The sequence below is a fragment of the Pyxicephalus adspersus genome, chromosome 5, assembly GCF_032062135.1.
Source record: "Pyxicephalus adspersus chromosome 5, UCB_Pads_2.0, whole genome shotgun sequence".
Lineage (NCBI taxonomy): Eukaryota > Metazoa > Chordata > Amphibia > Anura > Pyxicephalidae > Pyxicephalus > Pyxicephalus adspersus.
The window spans coordinates 9784824-9804142 of record NC_092862.1 but is presented as its reverse complement, the minus strand read 5'-3'; the positions used below and the strand labels follow the sequence as shown (position 1 = coordinate 9804142).

The window sequence follows — 19319 nt, the reverse complement described above, 5'->3', positions numbered from 1 at the left end:
ATAGTTTAATTTCATAAGGATCATCTTCCCTTTCTCTGTTGGTCTTTATTGGCTAGCCGTACAGCACAGTATGAGATGTTTTTAAGATGTAATAACTAATGTTAGTTAAAAACTTTGTATAGATTATATATACAGTTGGACCTATTCTTCAGGGAAAAAGTTAGGGCAAATTCAAAGTACACAACGCATCCCTGAAGAATGACCACATGTATCAAACTTTTAAGGCAGGATGTAGGACCTACTCCCTAGAAGTGTATTCAGCACTTATAGGGACCGAGCCCAAGTGGCAGATACAAATAAACCATGGAAGAGTGCTGTGACGATGAATACTATGAGAATCACAAACACACAAGTCTTTGGCTTTGCTTTGTTTTTTTACACTTTTGGCTTTTCAATGAGATTCTGGTACAAAAATATGAAAAAACCCAACTTTTTGTAAAAAAATTATAAGTCTTTATTTGTGTATTTATATATAAAAGAAATACAAAAAATGAACTCAAAAGGAAAAAAAAAAGATTGTGTTTTATGGCAATTCGGGTTTATCAACTCCATCTGTTTGCGTGACGGCCTCCGAACCACTGGAGGCCAATAGTGTCCGTCGGTTATAATGTCCTTTCATTATGGCGGAATTGTTATTCTCGTTAAGGATCTGTTTCTGTTTCTGCCGGTTAAGAGACTGGACAAGTCCTAGTACGACAGCAGCTAGAGAGTATTGTCCAGTGATTATTTTTGGCTGTGATATTAATGGATTTGGCTGTACTCTTCCTAGAAGAAAATACGTTTTGATTTTTCCTTCCTGTTCACTTATGCCTTTCACGTAGATCTCTCCCCGGTATTCGAACGCAAAGCCACGGTCCTTCAAGACGTGATACGTTTCTTCAGGCACTTGTATTCTGCCGCTAACGCCTGTGCTGTCCATCCTGCTGGCGAGGTTGACCGTTTTTCCCCAGATGTCATACTGGGGCTTTTTTGCTCCAATAACGCCAGCCACAACTGATCCATGACTTATTCCTGCAATTGAAAAAAAAGGCATAAGAAATCAGTGTTTTGGCGACATAATGACCCCCAACACACACAATTAGAAATGGATAATAATGCAAAATGAACAATTTTGGCAAATTGACCTCATTTTGCTATGCAGGTTGCTTAAATTGGCTTAATACATAAATCTGTGATGCACCCTGACATTTACTACAAAGTGCATTGAAGGGTCTGTTAAAAAAAATCTTTTCTTTTTTTTCTTTTTTCTGAAAATGTATTGGCTAAAATTATACTAGAATGATACTATATCCAAGTTTTCACACATATGGCAGCCCTGGTTAGTTGCAGCCTACAACTGGTCAACTCAGACCTTGTTTCTATGTATCCTTTTATATGTGGTGCATATTAATCTTAGTGCTTCTATGCTACTTGTGTTCTATGCTATGCTATGTGATTGTACAAAAACTGCATTGCTATACTCTGCTCAGTATTGTGCATGCACTGGTGCTGGTCATAAAAAAAGGGAGCAGTACAATTCCATTGAAAAATATGTGAAGTATCATGCCATAAAGAATAATTGTGCACTATTATGGCAAAAAGAATAAATGTGTAGTACCATGCCATGTAGAAAAATGGTACAGTGCTCTGTCATATAGAATAATTGGGTAATACTGTACCATAAAGAAAAATGGTTTTGTACTGTCCATATAGAATTATGGTGTAGTACTGTGCCATGTAGAATAATGGTTTTGTACTGTCCATACAGAATAATGGAGTAGCTCTGTGCCATGAAGAATATTTGGTACAGTGCTGTGCCAAAAATAATATTGGTGTAATAACATGTCATATAGGATAACGGTATAGCACCCTATTATATAGACTAATGATGCAGCAATATGTCTTATAGAATAATGATGAAGTACCCTGCCATATAGAATAATGGTGTAATGGTGTAGTACTGTGCTGTATAGAATATTAGGGTAATACTGTGCCAAATAGATTAATCCTGACCAGGACTTTATCTGCAAAGAGTTTCCATGAAGTACTGTGCCATATAAAATAATGGGGTAATACTGTATCAGATAGAATAACAGTGCAATACTGCGCCATATAGAACAATAGTGTAGTTCATGTAGAATAATAGTGCAATACCATGCCATGTAGAATATTAGGGTACTACTGTGTCATATGAAATAATGTTGTAGTACTGTGTCATGTAGAATAATAGGGTAATACTGTTCTGTATAGAATAATAGTGTACCACTGTGCCATACAGAATAATGGTGTGGTACTGTGTCATACAGAATAAAGGAGCAATACCATGCCATGTAGAATAATGGGCTACTACTGTGCCATATAGAAAAATGGTGCAGTACTTAAAAGAAAATGCAAAGTTTTTCAAACACGTTAGTTTTTTGATTAGTCGTGATTTATTTGGGGGTGCAGTATTGTGAATCAAGCCTTTTGTGTGTTTTGTGCAGCATTTGGTGGTTCCTCAGCTCAGCTCCAGTGTTATAAAGTGCCCATGAAACAGACATGTATGAAAAAGTCTACATTTTCAGGGTTTTGAGTTACCTAGTAAATAGTATCTTTCTGAATCCAAAGTTTCTAATCTATAACATCCTAAAGTTTTCCTTTTCATCCAGTTATTCCTCTGACAAGCACAGATGCATAGGTTCTCCTACATTCACTGATAGTTTATGTAAGATAGATGATGTTACTAATATCATATTGTATTGGATTATTACTCATGTACACAAATCGTGATTGACAGCATGTTCTTGCTGAGGGTGTAATCTAAGATTCAGCATGTTCTTAGTTCTTAGTTAACCTGATGCTCCTCAGGGGAGAGAACATAGCAGACAGCCGGCTAATCAATAGTACATTGCAAAAGACAGAAAGAGAAGGTTATGGTCCTTACTGGATTTTTTTCAAAATGAATTTTTGTTGGTAATTAATATATACAATTGAAAAGCATCAAGAGAAGCCTTACATAAAACAGTATTTTCCCACACGCCCAACAGACAACTTGATTTACCCCGCTATGACAGACTGCGCTGCCAATTTATAGCTTTTTAGCCTTTTCCAAAGTCAACTTGATCATCAAAGACTTCGACAACCAGCCAATAAATCCCCTTGATGATTGCAAAGCTACCCATGTACAAAAAAGCTAAGCATGCATCTGATGTGCACATAAACTGGATGACCTGGGCCATGTCCTAATACGTTGGTACCCGTGTTGCCATACTGCTGGCTGTCAATGACCTGACTGCATAACAGGTATATATGCAATTTGTATGGCTTTGCATGGTTGATGGGGACGGTTGTATGATTGGCTGGCCTTCTGGCAGTTGCTAACTTGACTTTAGGAAGTGTAAAAAACCAACTGGTGGTGTGTCCCCCTGCAGCAGAGTTACTTTTTTGGGGACTGTTTTGGGGACAATCATTTACCGACATTGGAAAGCAAACTATCCCCTCACCTTTTTCTTGTTTCCCCCACTACTTCTTTGGAACCCTTTAGAAAGACCCAGTGCCTTTCGGTATGGGTAAACATGTAACCTTCTCCTAGAACATAATGTATGGGCCTGAGTTGCCAATGCTCAACTTGAACACTGTCATGTGGGGTGAGGGGAAAGAGAGGTACATTTGGGGGACTGGCTATCATTTACGGATATTGGAAAGCAAGCTACCCCCTCACCCTTTTCTTTCTCCCCCCCCCCACTTTCTTGGAATCTTTAAGAAACACCTGGTGTCCCTTGGTATGGGTAAGAATGTGGCCTCCTCTTAGAACTCAGTGTGTGGGCCCGAGATGCCAATGCCCGCCTTGAACACTGTCATGAAGTTTGGCGAGGAAGAGAGGCACTTTATTTGGGATTGGCTATCATTTAAAGAAATCAGAAAGCAAACTACCCCCTCACCTTTTTCTTGTTTCCCCACCACTGTTTTGGAAACTTTAAGAAACATCTGGTGCCTCCTGGTATGGGTAAAAACGTGCCCTCCTGCTAGAACCCAGTGTGGGGGACTTAGTTGCCAATGCCCAACTTGAACACTGTCATATAGGATAGGGGGGAAGAGAGGCACTTTTTGGGAACTGGCTATTATTAAAGAAATTGGAAAGCAAACTACCCAGCCACCTTTTTCTTGCTCCCCCCCCACTACTTCTTTAGAAACTTTAAAAAAAACCTGGTGCCCTTGGTAAGCATGTAGCCTCCTCCTAGTTGCTAATACAACGCTAATGGGGCAAAGTGACTAACCTTGTTTAAGCCCCTAAATAATTTGAGACACAAGGCTCCAAGGTCCATTGGACAAATGTAGAAGCAAGGGACAGCAGGAAAGTGAATGTTAACAGCTTAAAAGAACCAGTTACTTTTCCATTAATGGACAAAGTGACAGAGCCCCTTTAAGTACAATCTTTTCATGTGCAACTTTTATGAATTTCGAAAGGAGCCAAGCTTGCCAGCCTCCATCTGAAAACACTAGTTGCATTGGCTGCCTTTACCCCTTTTTAATTACAGGTTTTCTTTAAACGGTGCAATGTCTATAAAGAATGTCCACATTCATCTTGCTTACTCTATCTAGCATAGAACAGTCAGCCTCTTACAAGGCGTCCGTGTGATGCATTTTGCTGACACCGATATGAGTCACAATTTAAAGGTCCTGATCACAACACACTGAACAATCACTACATTTGTATACACCTCATTAATTCAGACTTATGACCTTCCCGGAGATTTGCTGATAGTACGGTTAGTATGCTTTCCTCGTCCCAACCAGTGTCTGAAAAACCAATACCCCTGTTATATCTAAATTCTTTTTATTTTCCAATCATGAAGCTGTATTTGCTAAAGCATGAATCAACCATCTGCCAAAAAAAGCTTTGTTTATTCACATAGCATAGACTACCGTAATTTTTTAAGAGAAACAGCAGATATTATGTATGGCATCAGGAATATGTGGTACTGTTACCGCATACCAAATAAACTTTTATTGGCTTAAAGGAAAACTCCAGTAAGAACTGAATGCCTGGTGGCATTAAAAATTAAGTGGTTATTGTAGTAACTTGCATGGTAAGAGTGGCTGGTTCAAATTTACCAGCTGCACAAAATTTCAGTCACCTTTACCTCTGGATCTACTGACACTATCGACATGTTTTTTTTAATTGATCTGCTCATGTATAATTCATCATGTGCGCCATACGTTACATTAATGTCTATCAACCAACAAGAATGTTATTACTGGTGTTCCAACACCATATGGATTCTGGTAGGATGCTGCAGCGTACTGCACACCTACAGGCCAACTTTAATATTTTTTGGGAAACAAGAGACCTTTCCCATACTCCAGTGTTCATCTCAACTCATTCTGGACATACCAAGAATACAGCTGGGTGCTGGGGCTATGTGAGTTACATCATTAGTGGCCATTCAATGGCCAAAAAGGATTGCAGTGGATTGCAAACTGAGAAGCACTGAGTTCGATGGAGAGGCAATTGCAGCTGTTGGAGGCAATTGCAGCTGTTGGACATTGTAGAAAAAGCCCCCCTTCACAAATAAATTAAGCGTGCCTTAGGAACAGGACTTCAATTATGTTTTACAAATTTTCTCCCATGTATGGTCAATTGTCCTTACAGGTCATAGCTGAAATATTCTGAAATTCGAACAAATGCATGCAATGTTTCCTTGCCCCCATCCTACATGAGATGTGTTCCTTTGATGTCTGGATATAAAACTTGGAGGTGTCAAATTAGCCAACTAGTTGAGTGTGATCAGAATCCAATGGTATTCCAACCTTAGCATAAATCTGCCTCCAGCTTGGTTTTGCCGTCTATGACACTTACCAATGCGCAGCTCGAAGTTGTTGAATGAATGTTTGTTGATTTCCTGGATGCTTTCATTCAGCGCGATGGAGAAATCAGCCACAGCACACAAATGGCCCCATTTGTCTTCACATTGCTGCACAATGCAAAATACAAAGTGCATTAATAGTACTTAGTTGCAGTTTATTTTTTAAAAATGGCACCAATACAATACACCAGATAATAACATGTTGTTGCATAACTGGCTCGGAATGTACAGGTTCCTGTTAAATGGTTAATATTGTCATGAATTTAATGCTAACATTGATCATTTCCTGGTAAAACCTTATAGTTGCCAAAACTCTTATCATCGGAACAGCTCTGAATCTATGCCAGGAAAAATGCAATACAGTGTGTTAATCGATCTCAACTTTGCTCTCTTCTAAGAACCTCCGCCGCCTTACATAAAAACCCAACGCCAAGACCTGCCAAAAAATTGGGTCTACCCCTGAACTCCAAGGGTGACATGTTTGTTTGAATCTAAAGGGAAGAGGGCAGCCAAAGTCTCTTCCATAAGCTGCTCCAGGCTGCGGTTGCAGGCACTGACGTCATCCCTACCATGCAGGTCCAATAGATCTGCACTTTAACCAGAGAAAGCCAAGGCCCCCCACAACCCAGAAATCTGTGGGAGTTTTTAGGAACTAAACCATGAAAAACGCCAATGTAGAATTCAATATGGAACATTTGGATAAGGGGTGCATGTTAAGTCTATTTACAACGAATGGGGCTTCCTTAATGAAAGATTATGCATTGTACACTGGAGAATGAATTGGCTATACAAATCTGAAAGTATATCATTACAGAATCCCAAACAAACAGAACCTGTGATGATGTCATTAGAAAAATCTTGCAGCTCAGCTAATCTCAATTGCACAAGTGAGAACATCTGCTATAAAAAATGAATTTTACAGAAAATGAATATAGCAAAATATGCAACAGTGCTTTATGCAATCACTGTGGCCATCTGCTGATAGATAATGTTGTCTGAAGGCATCACCATATATACCTTGTTACATGAACCTGTTACACCTGTGCAATTATGTATATTATTCCCTCAATGCTGCTTCATTCAGTTACCCACCTGGACTATTTAACCACAGGAGGGAAGAGAAGTCATAACTTTAGCATCCCCACCCATGTGTGTGTCCCAGCTCTTCCTGTTCTCCAGAATATAAAAAAAATACAAATTTCAGCAGAAAGAGCAGGAGATCTTCATAATTGGAACAAGTTTGCAGACCTGGGAACTCACCAGCAGAATCTTTGAAATAAGCTGTCAGGTGGTTTATCCAGCAATTACCAACACTAGAATACACTAAATGGCCAAACCTTTGAAGACAAATGCCCATCACACTTTTATAACTTGAATATCTTATATGCATTATTAGGATCCCTTTGAGGCTATAACATCCTTCACTTGTAGGAAAGATACCCACAAGTTTTTGGAGCATACCCCTGAAAATGTGTGCCATTCAGCCAAAACAATACTTTTGAGGTCATTTCGAAAGAGAAGACCTGGCTTACAATAGGCATTCTAATTTGTTCAAAAGGCATTGAGATCAGGGCTGTGAGTAGGCTACTCAAGTTCCTTCACTCCCTACATGTTGGAATGGTATTGTATACAAAATTGATAGACACTGCATTCTTCTTCAAAGTACGCTTTTTTCTAAACAAATGAGTGGACTTGACTTATCAGACAAGCTGGGTCATCAATAAATCTGTCCACTCAAAGCTCTTAAAGGTTACATTCTACCAGTTTGTTCAATAAATTTATTGGTGATAGAAAAGCTTCCTAAAGCAACGCTGATTTTAAATATAAATAAAGCTTAAAATGGCTTAAATGATAGTTCCAATCTTTGCTGTATATATCTACCAATAGGATCTTCAGTATCCCACACATCCAGGTGTGCGAGGGATGCCTTCTCACAGTGGCGCCACCCATTGATCACTACATACAATGATGTAGTGACCGGCAGGTGGAAACACATTGTACAGCAAGCATTGACTGATTCCACCAGGGTGTTGCTTCTCAAAATAGAGGGTATTGGATACTCCAGCCATAGGACTGATAAGTAATACTAATCGTCTTTCACAAGGCAAAATCTCAAAGCAAAATATTCTAATCCACACTGCAGTGATGGCGGTTGTGGTGCATTACATCATGAAAAATGCAATGTTATGAATTGGGCAACAGTAGGAACAATGGATTTAGGGCTAGGGGCTTGCATTTTTCAATGTAGTCCTATGAACATGGCATGAATGACACCTTAAAGCAGACCTATCACCAAAAGTGTTATTTTAAATAAAAGGGTAGGCATCTTTTTTGCAAGGTAAAACTTATCTTCTTTTATTGGTTCAAAACTCTCTATTTTAAGCTCATCTCCTTCTGTCTTACTGACTGCAGCCCAGGAGGCTAACCGTTGCTCCTTTTGTGCATGCCCAGTTTTGGCTTTTTCTTGGGGGACTAAACATGCCGATCTCACACATGCACACTGAGATCGGCACTCTTTTTTTTTACCATTTACAGCAGCTACATCATGTAGGCAGAAGCCAGAAAACGAAGCCAGAAAGAAGGTGGCGGCGCCAGGCACTTCCTTTTCCCCAGGACGAAGATGGTTTATAGGACGGAGTAGGACCCAATCAAGGAAAGCTCCAGGTGGATTGAGGGATTATTTTTAGTTTAATTCCACTGTAAAGAAGTTTTGGCCTGAAAGTCTGTCCAATTAAGAGTTGTTACATCTAATGCTGGTGGAGAGCTAGTTAGTATTTCCAAAAGTATTCCACATTACCTGAATCATCCATATTTTACATCTGTGGAGCTAATGTGGATACAGTACATGTAACCAGCTTGATATCATATTTATTTTTTTCTCTCAAATGTTGAGAGAGGGAACCTAACTGGTTGCTATAAGAAACAACTCCGCAGTGACATTAGTTTTCATACATCAGAGTCTTGGTACCACCTAATGAGCGCAGGGAGAGACATTGTGCAAACTACAGGGAGTAAAACTCACAAAGCGTCTCCTTAAAAGCCTGTGTGACATTTTCAAGGCATTATGGTTTATTTAGTGCTGCAAAATTGCATTAGCGGAGAAGTGCCTCTTGTGAGGGAATGACATCATTTCGCCTATTTGTAAGCACTCTGCTCAGAAAATGGCAGCCACTCAGGAGAAGATAATGCAACAATTGTCCGTCTGGTTTTCAAGGATACAAACAGGACGTAATGTTTTTATTCCCCGAATTCGGCTTGGACTCTGCACTTAACGTGAGCCATTATAAACTTTTTCAATCTAAGCGCAGGAAACATGTTTGTGCTTTGGACTTTTATACCCAGCAAAGTCTTTTCAGTGCACCTCTCTGATATTAGTTTCCCATTATAGGGACATTATTCTATGGCCAAGACCCAAAACTGTCAATCCATGACTTTAATGCCAAGTGGCCACCACAACTGGCCAAGTGCCCTAATGGCTTATAAGGGTGCGGTCATTGAAAAGGAGTCGGGGGGATGGAAAACGGTTGACTATGCAGTATAGAAAGTGAAACGCCTTATTAACAAAAGTGAAAATAGTTTTAGAGTTGCATAAAGGATGCATTTCTTACAGGTGGTAGCTGATCTGTGACACGACTTTTAGCGCATGTTCACACTAGCATTATAGCCCAATAGAGTCCCAACACAACAATGTGGTAATTTTACTCATATCCTATGCACATTGTGTTGCTGAAAGGCATGTTGCAGTTTATGGGCAGCATGTTTCATTTTTTAATCTAATGTCTTTATCTCCAATGTCAGCAAGAAAAAAAAATAGGGGTTCAAGTCAATGTTTTGAGCTATCACTAGAACAATCTTCCATTGCGGACACTTGATCCCATGATAACTGCTCATTCCCAGGCATGCAATATAGACCAATATAATATATATAAAAATAACAATCACCGCATAAAATGATCCTTTGTGACCAACGCCAAGTATTTAATGTACCATCTGTTCTTTAAATGATCTGAATTAGGATAAAATTCATCATTATATCTATTTGAATGTGGAAAAAAGCATCTGCTTGATGCAATGCATAATAATGTTTTATTGGTGTATTGAAATTTAATAATCTATAATTAATATATTGTTTTTACCACCCACCTTACCCAATTTTCAAAAACAGTTAATAGAAACCATTTTTGATTGATTTTAGATCAATCATTCATCTGATCAATTGAAAATATGTATAATTGGCCTAAAAGGGGATTTCCTTCACAATAATTAGGATGTCTTCTTACTTCTCGAGGAATTTTAAGTGTAAGAATGTAATGGGAAATCTATCTATGGGAAATGGGGGATAAAAAACTTTACAGCAATTTCAACACTCTCTTATGCTACCTACATTAATAACAAAAAAAGTTTGGGATTCAGATTTATATGAAACCAAGCCCTAAGTTTTTAAAACAGATGACCAGCCTAGGTGATGATTGAAAAAACTGAACAATGAAGGGAAGGAATGGATCTGGGACAATCAGGCTGGGGGGGAAGGGGCTAGATCTGTGTTCCCTAACAGTTTTTGACTCTCCGTTAAGTTACCAGTGACACCAATGATCTTTTTGGCTATCTCTAAAATGGGCAGCCTCCCCACTAGCCAGCAATGTAATGGCAATTCTTCCCAATGATCGCTAAGCCAATGTACTGTGAGCTGTGGATATAGTAATTAAAGCTTGCTGTAGCTTTTGACTTGGTGATTATTAAAAGTTCTCCAAGACTGGAGAAACGAAGTGAAGTGGAGGTGATCCAACAAACCTGGAATGGATTTCCTACAAATATTTTTTTTCTTGGACAGCTTTAATAAATCCAGCTCATAGTGTACAGTGAAATCTGAGTAAGCAATTTCATTCCAAGCAAGGAACCTGTACAAGTGTGCAACACTGAAGGCATGGCGGGAGTAAATTACTCTGGACTGAATTTGGGGTTTGGGTTTTAACAAGTAATGTATAGAGTATTTACCTGCTTCTCTGGGGATAATCCAGACACAGCCATGTATGTGCTTCCAATAGTTTTGATCTTCTCTATATCCTGGAATCTTTCTTCATCTAACAACTAAAACGAAAATATAAAGATTACAACATTTAGAGGAGCACTTTATTATGATACCGTTATGTTTATAGCTAAACTTTCGGCAGATGTAAAAATAAAGTGCACAAAAACATATGCAATACATCTGTGTGATATATATATATATATATATACATACATACATATATATACATACATACATTTACTAGTATTGTGTGTCCTTGAAGCGGGACCATACTTAAAATAAAATAAAAAATCACACTTACCTTTACATCCGCAGAGCCCTCAATCCCTCCCTTTCTTCTTCTTGCTATGTCACCTGATCATGGGCATGCAAAGAAGGAGCAGCCTGAAGCCTCCTGGGATACGTCACGTAGGTATTCAGGCTTCAGGATGCTCCTTCTTTGCACTATTATTCAGTCTTTACCTCCGAAACCCCATTTGTTTTTAAATTGCAACAAATAGTGTCTGCTCTGCCCATTTGTCTTTTGTTGATCTTCCCAATTTGTACCCACACCAAGTCAAGGTCTTCGTGGCCCAGGGCTGCTCCCTTAGTAGCTATGCTTATGCAAAGTGATGTGTTGCTTTTGTAGAAAAGGATGGTATGCCTGCCAAGCCTAATTGCTAAAAACCCATTCTTGGCCCCTAAGATTGTGTAGTATCGAGAATAGTGTCTGAATTCAAAAAATCATACACATTCTTCAGTCTTCTGTTTACTTCCACCCACAAACTGTGTAAGGAGATTGGAGCATATGGTGCAAATAAACCACCAATAGAAATATATTACTATTATTATTGACCACTATTATTGAATGCAAACCTTAGATTTGTGCAGGGTTACCTAGAAATGCCTCGGTATGAATTCGATGATAAAAAACTATACATTTGAAAGGATGGCACATTTATTATCCGAACTCTCCAGACCTTCTGTCTGCCTTTGGTGTTTGATATTTACCTCATCAAAATCAGCGATGATCTCATTAAGTAAGCGAAGGCATTCGACTCCTTGGTTATTCATTTCTGTTTGGGAGTAAAAATCAGCGAATCCAGGAATAGAAGCAAACATAACACCCACAGCGTCATAGGACTGGGAGTACAGCTCCTGAAACAGAACAACACAAAAATAGATGCTTCAAATGTGTAAATTAAAGCCACAGACACTGCAACATTCAGCCTAAAACATCGGGCTTGATTTATTAAAGTTCTCCAAGACTAGAGAAAATAGACTATCATAGGAGAACCTGGGTGATCCAGCAAACCTAAAATGGATCTGGTTCAGGATTGAAAATATTTTGCCAAATAATAGCAAAAGTTTTTTAAGAAACTCTTTCCAAGTTTGCTGGATCACCCAGGTTCTCTCTATTTTCTTCAGTATTGGATGGCTTTAATAAATCAGGCCCATTGCATGTCAGAATTAAACATTTGACTTTCATTATACTACCTTAAGGAAATGCAACCGAAACTGAAATGAACTAAAGAAAATGAGGTTGCTTGAAGGAGGAAGAGAAGGAGGAAGAGTTGAGCCTACAGTTAGGTCCATAAATATTTAGACAACGTTTTTCTAATGTTGGTTCTGTACATTACCACAATTCATTTTAGATGAAACAACTCAGATGCAGTTGAACTGCAGACTTTCAGCTTTAATTCAGTGGGTTGAACAAAAAGATTGCATATAAATGTGAGGAATGTGAGAAAAAGTTGTCTCTGTCCAAATATTTACAGACCTAACTCTACCTAATTCCAAAAGAATGCTATTTATTGTATATCTTTTTTTATAATAAATGCAATTTAACATATTTTTACATTTTATATTATTATATTTTCCTGGACCAGGGACATTAGAAGCCCTCTTCTAGAAGCCAACTTCTCCTTTGTTTCTTTTTACAAACATCCAGTTTTATTCTTGGGCATGTCTAGCAAAGTCCAGGATTTACACTGAGGGCACAGACGCAATGTACAAAGAAAACACACAATGTGTCCGGAGCAGGAGAGACTTTGATTTTTTTTCTGCATCAGGTCAGCCAAGGGCTGCAAAGATTACATAACACCGACTGGCAGTTATACTCTTTCCAGCAGGGCTTTATAATCAACATTTTTCAAATTACATCTACCAGCCATGTTGTCCTGATCTTTTCACTATACTTGACATTCTGAGGCCTGATGAGAATAACAAGGTTTGACCCATAAAACACACTTTAGTATGACAGCTGGGCCGTTTTCAGAAGATAAGGTCAACAAGGCAGCCTCAACATCTCACTGGTACAGGTTTTGCAGATTGTAGTAAGTAGATACAGTATAAAGCTTAAACTGTTTTTGTTTTTTTACTTTTGGATAACCAACCTTCTTACTGTGAGCCCTGTTTATCATGAAACTCCCCTTGGGGGTGCAGCATCATGTTGACTTGGGCTAACAATACTAGTGTACAGTATTAGCACCACGCTGTCCCTGCAATACGGAACCGTCAGAATCCACTGGGGAAGAGAAGGAACCTGTGACTCCTTCAGACTAGCTTACCGAGTTTAGGATAAAAAAGTAGAGGGGGAACTTTAAAGGTGGTGGGGGGTTCACATAAAGTAGAGTTGGTCTATAACAATAAATGTGAATTTTCTGCATTTTGCACCCTTTGGAGGAATGAATGATCTTTTATTTGCGTGAAGACAGCATGTCAAAGTGTGGATTTTTTTAAAACTATACTGCCTGCCATTCATACATGTGAATGAATTAGTTTCCAACATTAAAACATTTGCTTTGCTTCTTTCCCTCTTCCGAGCTTTAAGTCTAAATTTGCTCTATTGTGGATACATTGGGCTGTGACCATTTGAAGTAGTATTACTCTGGAGGTTGGTCTAAATGCTTGAGAACTTCCACTGGTACCCGCAATCATACAGTTATACCAGTGTTTTTCAACTTTTTTTAAGCCACGGCACATTTTTTTACATTGAAAAAATCCTGTGGCACACCACAAATCAAAAATGTTACAAAATGACACTCTGTAGCCAATTCTCTTGTCTTTAAGAATAAACAAGGCAATTAAGATATCTACTGCCACCCACTGACATGGAAGAGTATTACATTACTCTGCCAGTCACTACAGCACAGACACTCGAATATGTTAATTGGATAATTTCCCATGGTACACCTGAAGACCTCTCCCGGCACACTGGTGTGCTGTGGCACAGAGGTTAAAAATACAGTTATGGTGAGTTTTGTACAACTTTAGGTAAAAGAAGCCCAACTTTTTAGTTTTTGTTACAATAGGATAGAGTTAGTGCCAGATTGTATTGTTTCCTGTGCTCCTGCTGGGGATGTTTTGTCAGCATCCCCCTGTCGGTGGGCACCTGGAGGTGGCTCTCTGCAGCTATAGAGCTTGAGTGTGCATGGACCTTGGGACTTCCTCCTTATGGTCCTTTCTGGGTCCTGGCCAAATAATAACTCCTTTGGCCTTGTTTCATCAGTGTAAAAGTAGACTGATGGTAGAAGGCCAAAGGAGTTATTATTCAGCCAGGACCCAGAAAGGACCATAAGGCAAAAGGAGGTCCTTTCTGGAAGCTGGCTAAACCATTGACCCCTTTGACCTTGTTCCATCAGTACATGTAGCTCTGTTCTAGCTTCTCTGGACCTCCGTGTTTCTCTACATCATGCAGGAACCAATGGCTGGTGGAGTATATCACTTACTGAAAACATCACCTGGCTCTGGTACTAATCTCAATAGCTCACAATCCTGAGGCAAGCTGTGCGCCGACTCCTTGAGGACTTTTGCAAATACGAAGCCTTGATATATGGGTGTAGTTTGGAGTGAGAGTTCCTAGGTGGCACACACATATATGCTGAACCCACTTGACCAAAAAAACTTAAATCCAATAAATATGGGTTGGTCAGAAGTAGTGAGGCCTGGGTAGGAAAGCTAAGTGATTGTGGATGGAGGCAGACTCCATCTGATTTCCTGCAGCTTCTAATGGAGAGAGAAGAGAACAGAGTGCAGTGAAATCAGAGTCAGCTATTTCAATCCATGAAAGGAACCGGTACAACTATACACAGCTAAAGGGGAGGCTGGAGGTCACCTTTAAGCACTATCATACAGCTTATTGGGGAATAATTAAAAGACTGAGCTAGCCAACCACTTATGTGAGTATGTGACTCTCCGCAGCCCACATTGCAGAGTAGAACAAGGGGCACATAGGTTACATCTGCAATATTTTGTATTTGTATGAATATATCAAATAAGTCATCAATAATTACAGTAATCAGTATGACGTTATGGTAATGAAGTAGGGTCCATTTGATATTTGTTTTTTGCTCCAGTAATGACATCACCTGGTCCTATATTCCTATGCAAAAATGGCTATTTGCTAAATGGCAGCCTTGGCAGTGATTGAATGCAATGTCAAGCTAGCATATGGCAGCTGTGAATACCATTTCTCTAACATAAATACAGCTTCTGCCTAATCAGGTTAGGGTTTATATTTTCATACATTTTTTTATATTTTTACAGTACATGCTTTAGGTAATTGCTTACTATTATAAATAAATATATATATATATATATATATATATATATATATATACACAGTCATGGCAAAAAATTGCATTTAATTTCTGACAAAAGAAATAAACATGACAATATCAAAGCAATTGTAATTGCAACACTATTCTCGGAGATGTGGTGAATTTTCTGACATAAATGCAAGTGTGCCAATATTTTTGGCCATGACTGTACGTATGTGTCTTTTAAGTAATTTCATGGTATTTAACTCTTCTTGGTCACAATCTTATATTGGCAAACATTGCATTAAGGTGTGTATGCAGTCAAAATGTTTTTATTTAGTTTTAAAGTTTTAAAGAGGAGAAAAGGTTCTTGGTTTTTCACTGATATACCCCTACTGGGAAGGTCCACTTTCTATTTGTCTTGGAAGTATTGGGCCTGATTTATTAAAACTCTCCAAAGCTGAAGAGGATATACTTTCATCAGTGAAGCTGGGTGATCCAGCAAACCTAGCAAATTGCAAATTACTTTTGTGGAATCCATTCCAGGTTTGCTGGATTACCTACCTTTACTGATGAAATTGTATCCTCTCCAGCCTTGGAGAGCTTTAATAAATCAGGCCCATTATGTCAAGGACAAAAAAGAGATTAGAAAGCCAACATTTTACAATTTTAAAATTTTAAGAGCGCTGCAGTATAGAAAACCCACAAAAACTAATTTTCAGTAATCAGGTAGCATTGTATGTGGGTTAGTGTTGTGTCACCCATTAATGGATTATAGCAGACGTTCCTTGACACCTGAAAATTATTGTAAAGGTTACCAAGGTGTACAACATTTCAGAAAGTCTGTTATTTTGTTTTTTGGTTAGTATAACTGATTTAAATCTATCCTTGCAATCAAATAAATATATTTAAGTTATCATTGACCTATTTTTTAGCTAAGCTGAACTACAATCTATTTTCCCATTATAGCTAACCCAAAGATTGACTGTAACACATAGTGGGTCTCTTTATAAAGTGATGAATCTGGCATTCACTAAGCATTCACTGGATGAGAATCCATTACAGCCACTGAACACAGATTGGAAGATTCCCTGCCATTCTCTACCAAAGTTTTTTTTTTTTTGGTGAACGTGAGACACCCTATAATGTGGTTTTGATGGTTAGCCAATTAAAAAAAACGTGCTCATTCAATTTTTTCTCATCATTCTCTCTACATATCAATCTTAGATATGATACATATATGGCTACATTAAAGACATTCCTTGGCAAACACCCCAAAATGCGAAATGGTTTTTGTTGAGGATAGTCTTAGCCCATGGCCCCAGGACTTCTCCTCGATAAATAGGTGATGAACACAAGACAAAATCAAAATACTGATTAAAAAATCCCAAAGTTTTTTAAAATGTGGCCCATAATACTGCTATTAGGAAACCTCAAGAAGCCGGGCTTAGGTGCTGCAATCAAATGTAAAAGCCAATATTGTAAAAGAAACTTTGCTTTGCAATGTTGGGCAACCTTGAGGATGTAAGAACTGCAGCAAATGGCTTGGGGTAGTATACCTGACTAAAGAAGGAACAGGTAATAATTGGAACTAACTAAAGGTGAGTGGCAGCTGCTGATTCCCAGTGTGAATTTTTTTTTTCAGTATTCCCAGGTAACATGCAAATTTTAAAGGGTAGGACCTCTCACACATAGCTATCTGATCTCTTTTAAAGGAGCCATTGGAATCCATGAGTTTAGGTATGCAAACAAGTCAGCAGGCATACAGTTGGGTTTGAAGGACCCAAGGCACCTAATTAACAGCCATGGTTATATAAAATGTTATGGATGTCAAAGAAAAACTCCATTCTCAGCAATCACACACTGAAAGGCAGATGGATCTGCACACATATGGATATTGTTACAGACATGGACCATACATACATAACTGGTTTTGATTTAAAGGTCTTCTTTACATACTTGACTTTAATAGAATATAATTGCTCTTCAGGTAGTCTAAAAGCCCACACTACTTCTGATAATGAATTGTCAGTGACAGGTTGGGTCTAACACCATGACGTCTTGTGATAAGACATACCTCGTTATCTCTGTCCTTCTCCAGAAAGTGACGAGCCACATGACTTGGAAGAATATTTCTGAGCATATTTTCATTGTGCTCCCTCAGTTCTGTCATTTCGCTGATTTCTTCCTTGGCCTGAACCCGCCACAGAAAATCGAGCCTGGCTGTGTATTCCAGCTGGAAAACAGTGCAAGCAAAGCAATTTATATAATATACAATGGAGGAGACGAGACAAAAAGGAGGTAGTCCATACATTGGGATATTATCATTGCACATACAAAAGTGGAAGTACCATTTGAAACACACTGATTGTCCACATAAAATTTTAGCAGTCTTTGGAATAATGGTTTGACATTACCACCTCAACTTATTTAAAGTAATAACCCAATAATTGCTTATATATCATTATCAACGCAATCAATCTGGAAAATGTAACCTGTTTACAATTGCACATACCATCTCCAAAAGGGATGGGAGAATGGGGGAAGGTGATCACATGGACCATATGGCATTAAATGGTCAAAATGCCAAAAGCTTACATATTGTTTAACATATTAGAGTGTTTTCAGACCCAGAGGGTAAAAGCCAGGGGCAAAGGCTTGGTGATCACCTTCTAAAAGAAGCATGGGGTTCATGTTATATAGCCATATAATGGAAAAAAGTAAGTTAACCATCATGGCAGATTTTTTCCATAATGACTTGTAGCTTTGGCACACATTAGCAGATCCACAGCCCTTTTTACATTTCACCAACCAATCTGATTAATTTTTCGATCAGCATTCGATCAGTTAGAGGTCCCAAAACACTCCACACACGTCTACAATATTCTGCCCTTTAATTGTTTTTCTTGGATAAAACTTGATTAGATTTCCTATTGAATTTAAAGCAGAAGTAAAGTTCCACTTTGAAAATTTGTGATCAGGTCTGACCAATCAAGATAAGAGGATTGGAACAAGGAAGAGAAAAAGCAAGTTGGAGCTCATACCAGAACAGGGAAAGGTGAGAGTATTTTAAAAATTGTTACCAGGAAGATAGGGGTATTTTATAGCAGAATAGACAAAAAAGAAACTGAATGATTTAATTTTTTTTAAAAAGGGTTTAATTTTGTACACATGACATGATGTACAAAACTAAACCCTTGATGAGAGTGTACTTTTGATCTTTACTAGAATCTCCAATTTATCCACACCCATTTAAAAAACAAACTAAAAATCAGTAATTTACAATTGACTGCTGATTTCCCTTTAGTTCCCTTTTAGATCTAATTATATAATTGGATCAAAAATGAAAAATGGCCATTGTCTACTAAACTGGTCAACTCCAACCCACATGGCAAGTGGGCCTCTGGAGTCTCTTGGGATTTGAGGATACCAAAGCTCAATTTAGGTGGCCCCAAACAATACTGTATAATATCATCAAACATCCAGAAGAATATTATGTCCTGAAACACTTCTTCAAACATCAGGAATAGTTAATTCCACTTGTTTTCCCGTTTGACCCCTAGTTGTATTTTGATTGATTCCTCATAGGAGAGCATATCCTATTTAGAGAGGAAACAGTGGTACAGTGGTGTATTGCTCGATGGATTATTACTGGAAAACGTGTTTCTAGCTCAGTTCTCTGATTTAACTGAATGAATTTCCTGCAGTACTTGCCAAAGTAACTATTTTTAGCTCAAATGCAATTAACAATTTGTACTCGGGTCTCTGAGCAGGCACTCCTCATCACAGCCAATTTTTTTTTCTCTTGTAGTTACTTTACATTTTATAATTCTGTTATTAGCTTTTCTTTACTGTGATACCCAATGCAATTCATTATTAAGGTGCAGGTTGACAAGGCAGAAGATTGGTTGCTAAGAGTACCACATATGCAGATGGTTTCCCTTA

At 38.4% G+C, this 19319-nt stretch overlaps 1 protein-coding gene across 2 annotated transcripts in view; it reads right to left on the bottom strand.

The window, feature by feature from the left end:
* Nucleotides 1–430: 430 nt before the first annotated feature.
* Nucleotides 431–19319, bottom strand: part of ADCY8 (adenylate cyclase 8) — a 168434-nt gene continuing 149545 nt past the window's right edge. For both annotated transcript variants that reach the window (XM_072410646.1, XM_072410647.1), the window contains 5 exons: nucleotides 17452–17610; nucleotides 11845–11991; nucleotides 10821–10913; nucleotides 5819–5933; nucleotides 431–1011 (listed from right to left, as the gene is read on the bottom strand). In XM_072410646.1, coding sequence (XP_072266747.1) covers nucleotides 524–1011; nucleotides 5819–5933; nucleotides 10821–10913; nucleotides 11845–11991; nucleotides 17452–17610 — 1002 coding nt within the window. In that variant the 3' untranslated portion in view covers nucleotides 431–523. The remainder of the gene's footprint in view (nucleotides 1012–5818; nucleotides 5934–10820; nucleotides 10914–11844; nucleotides 11992–17451; nucleotides 17611–19319) is intronic.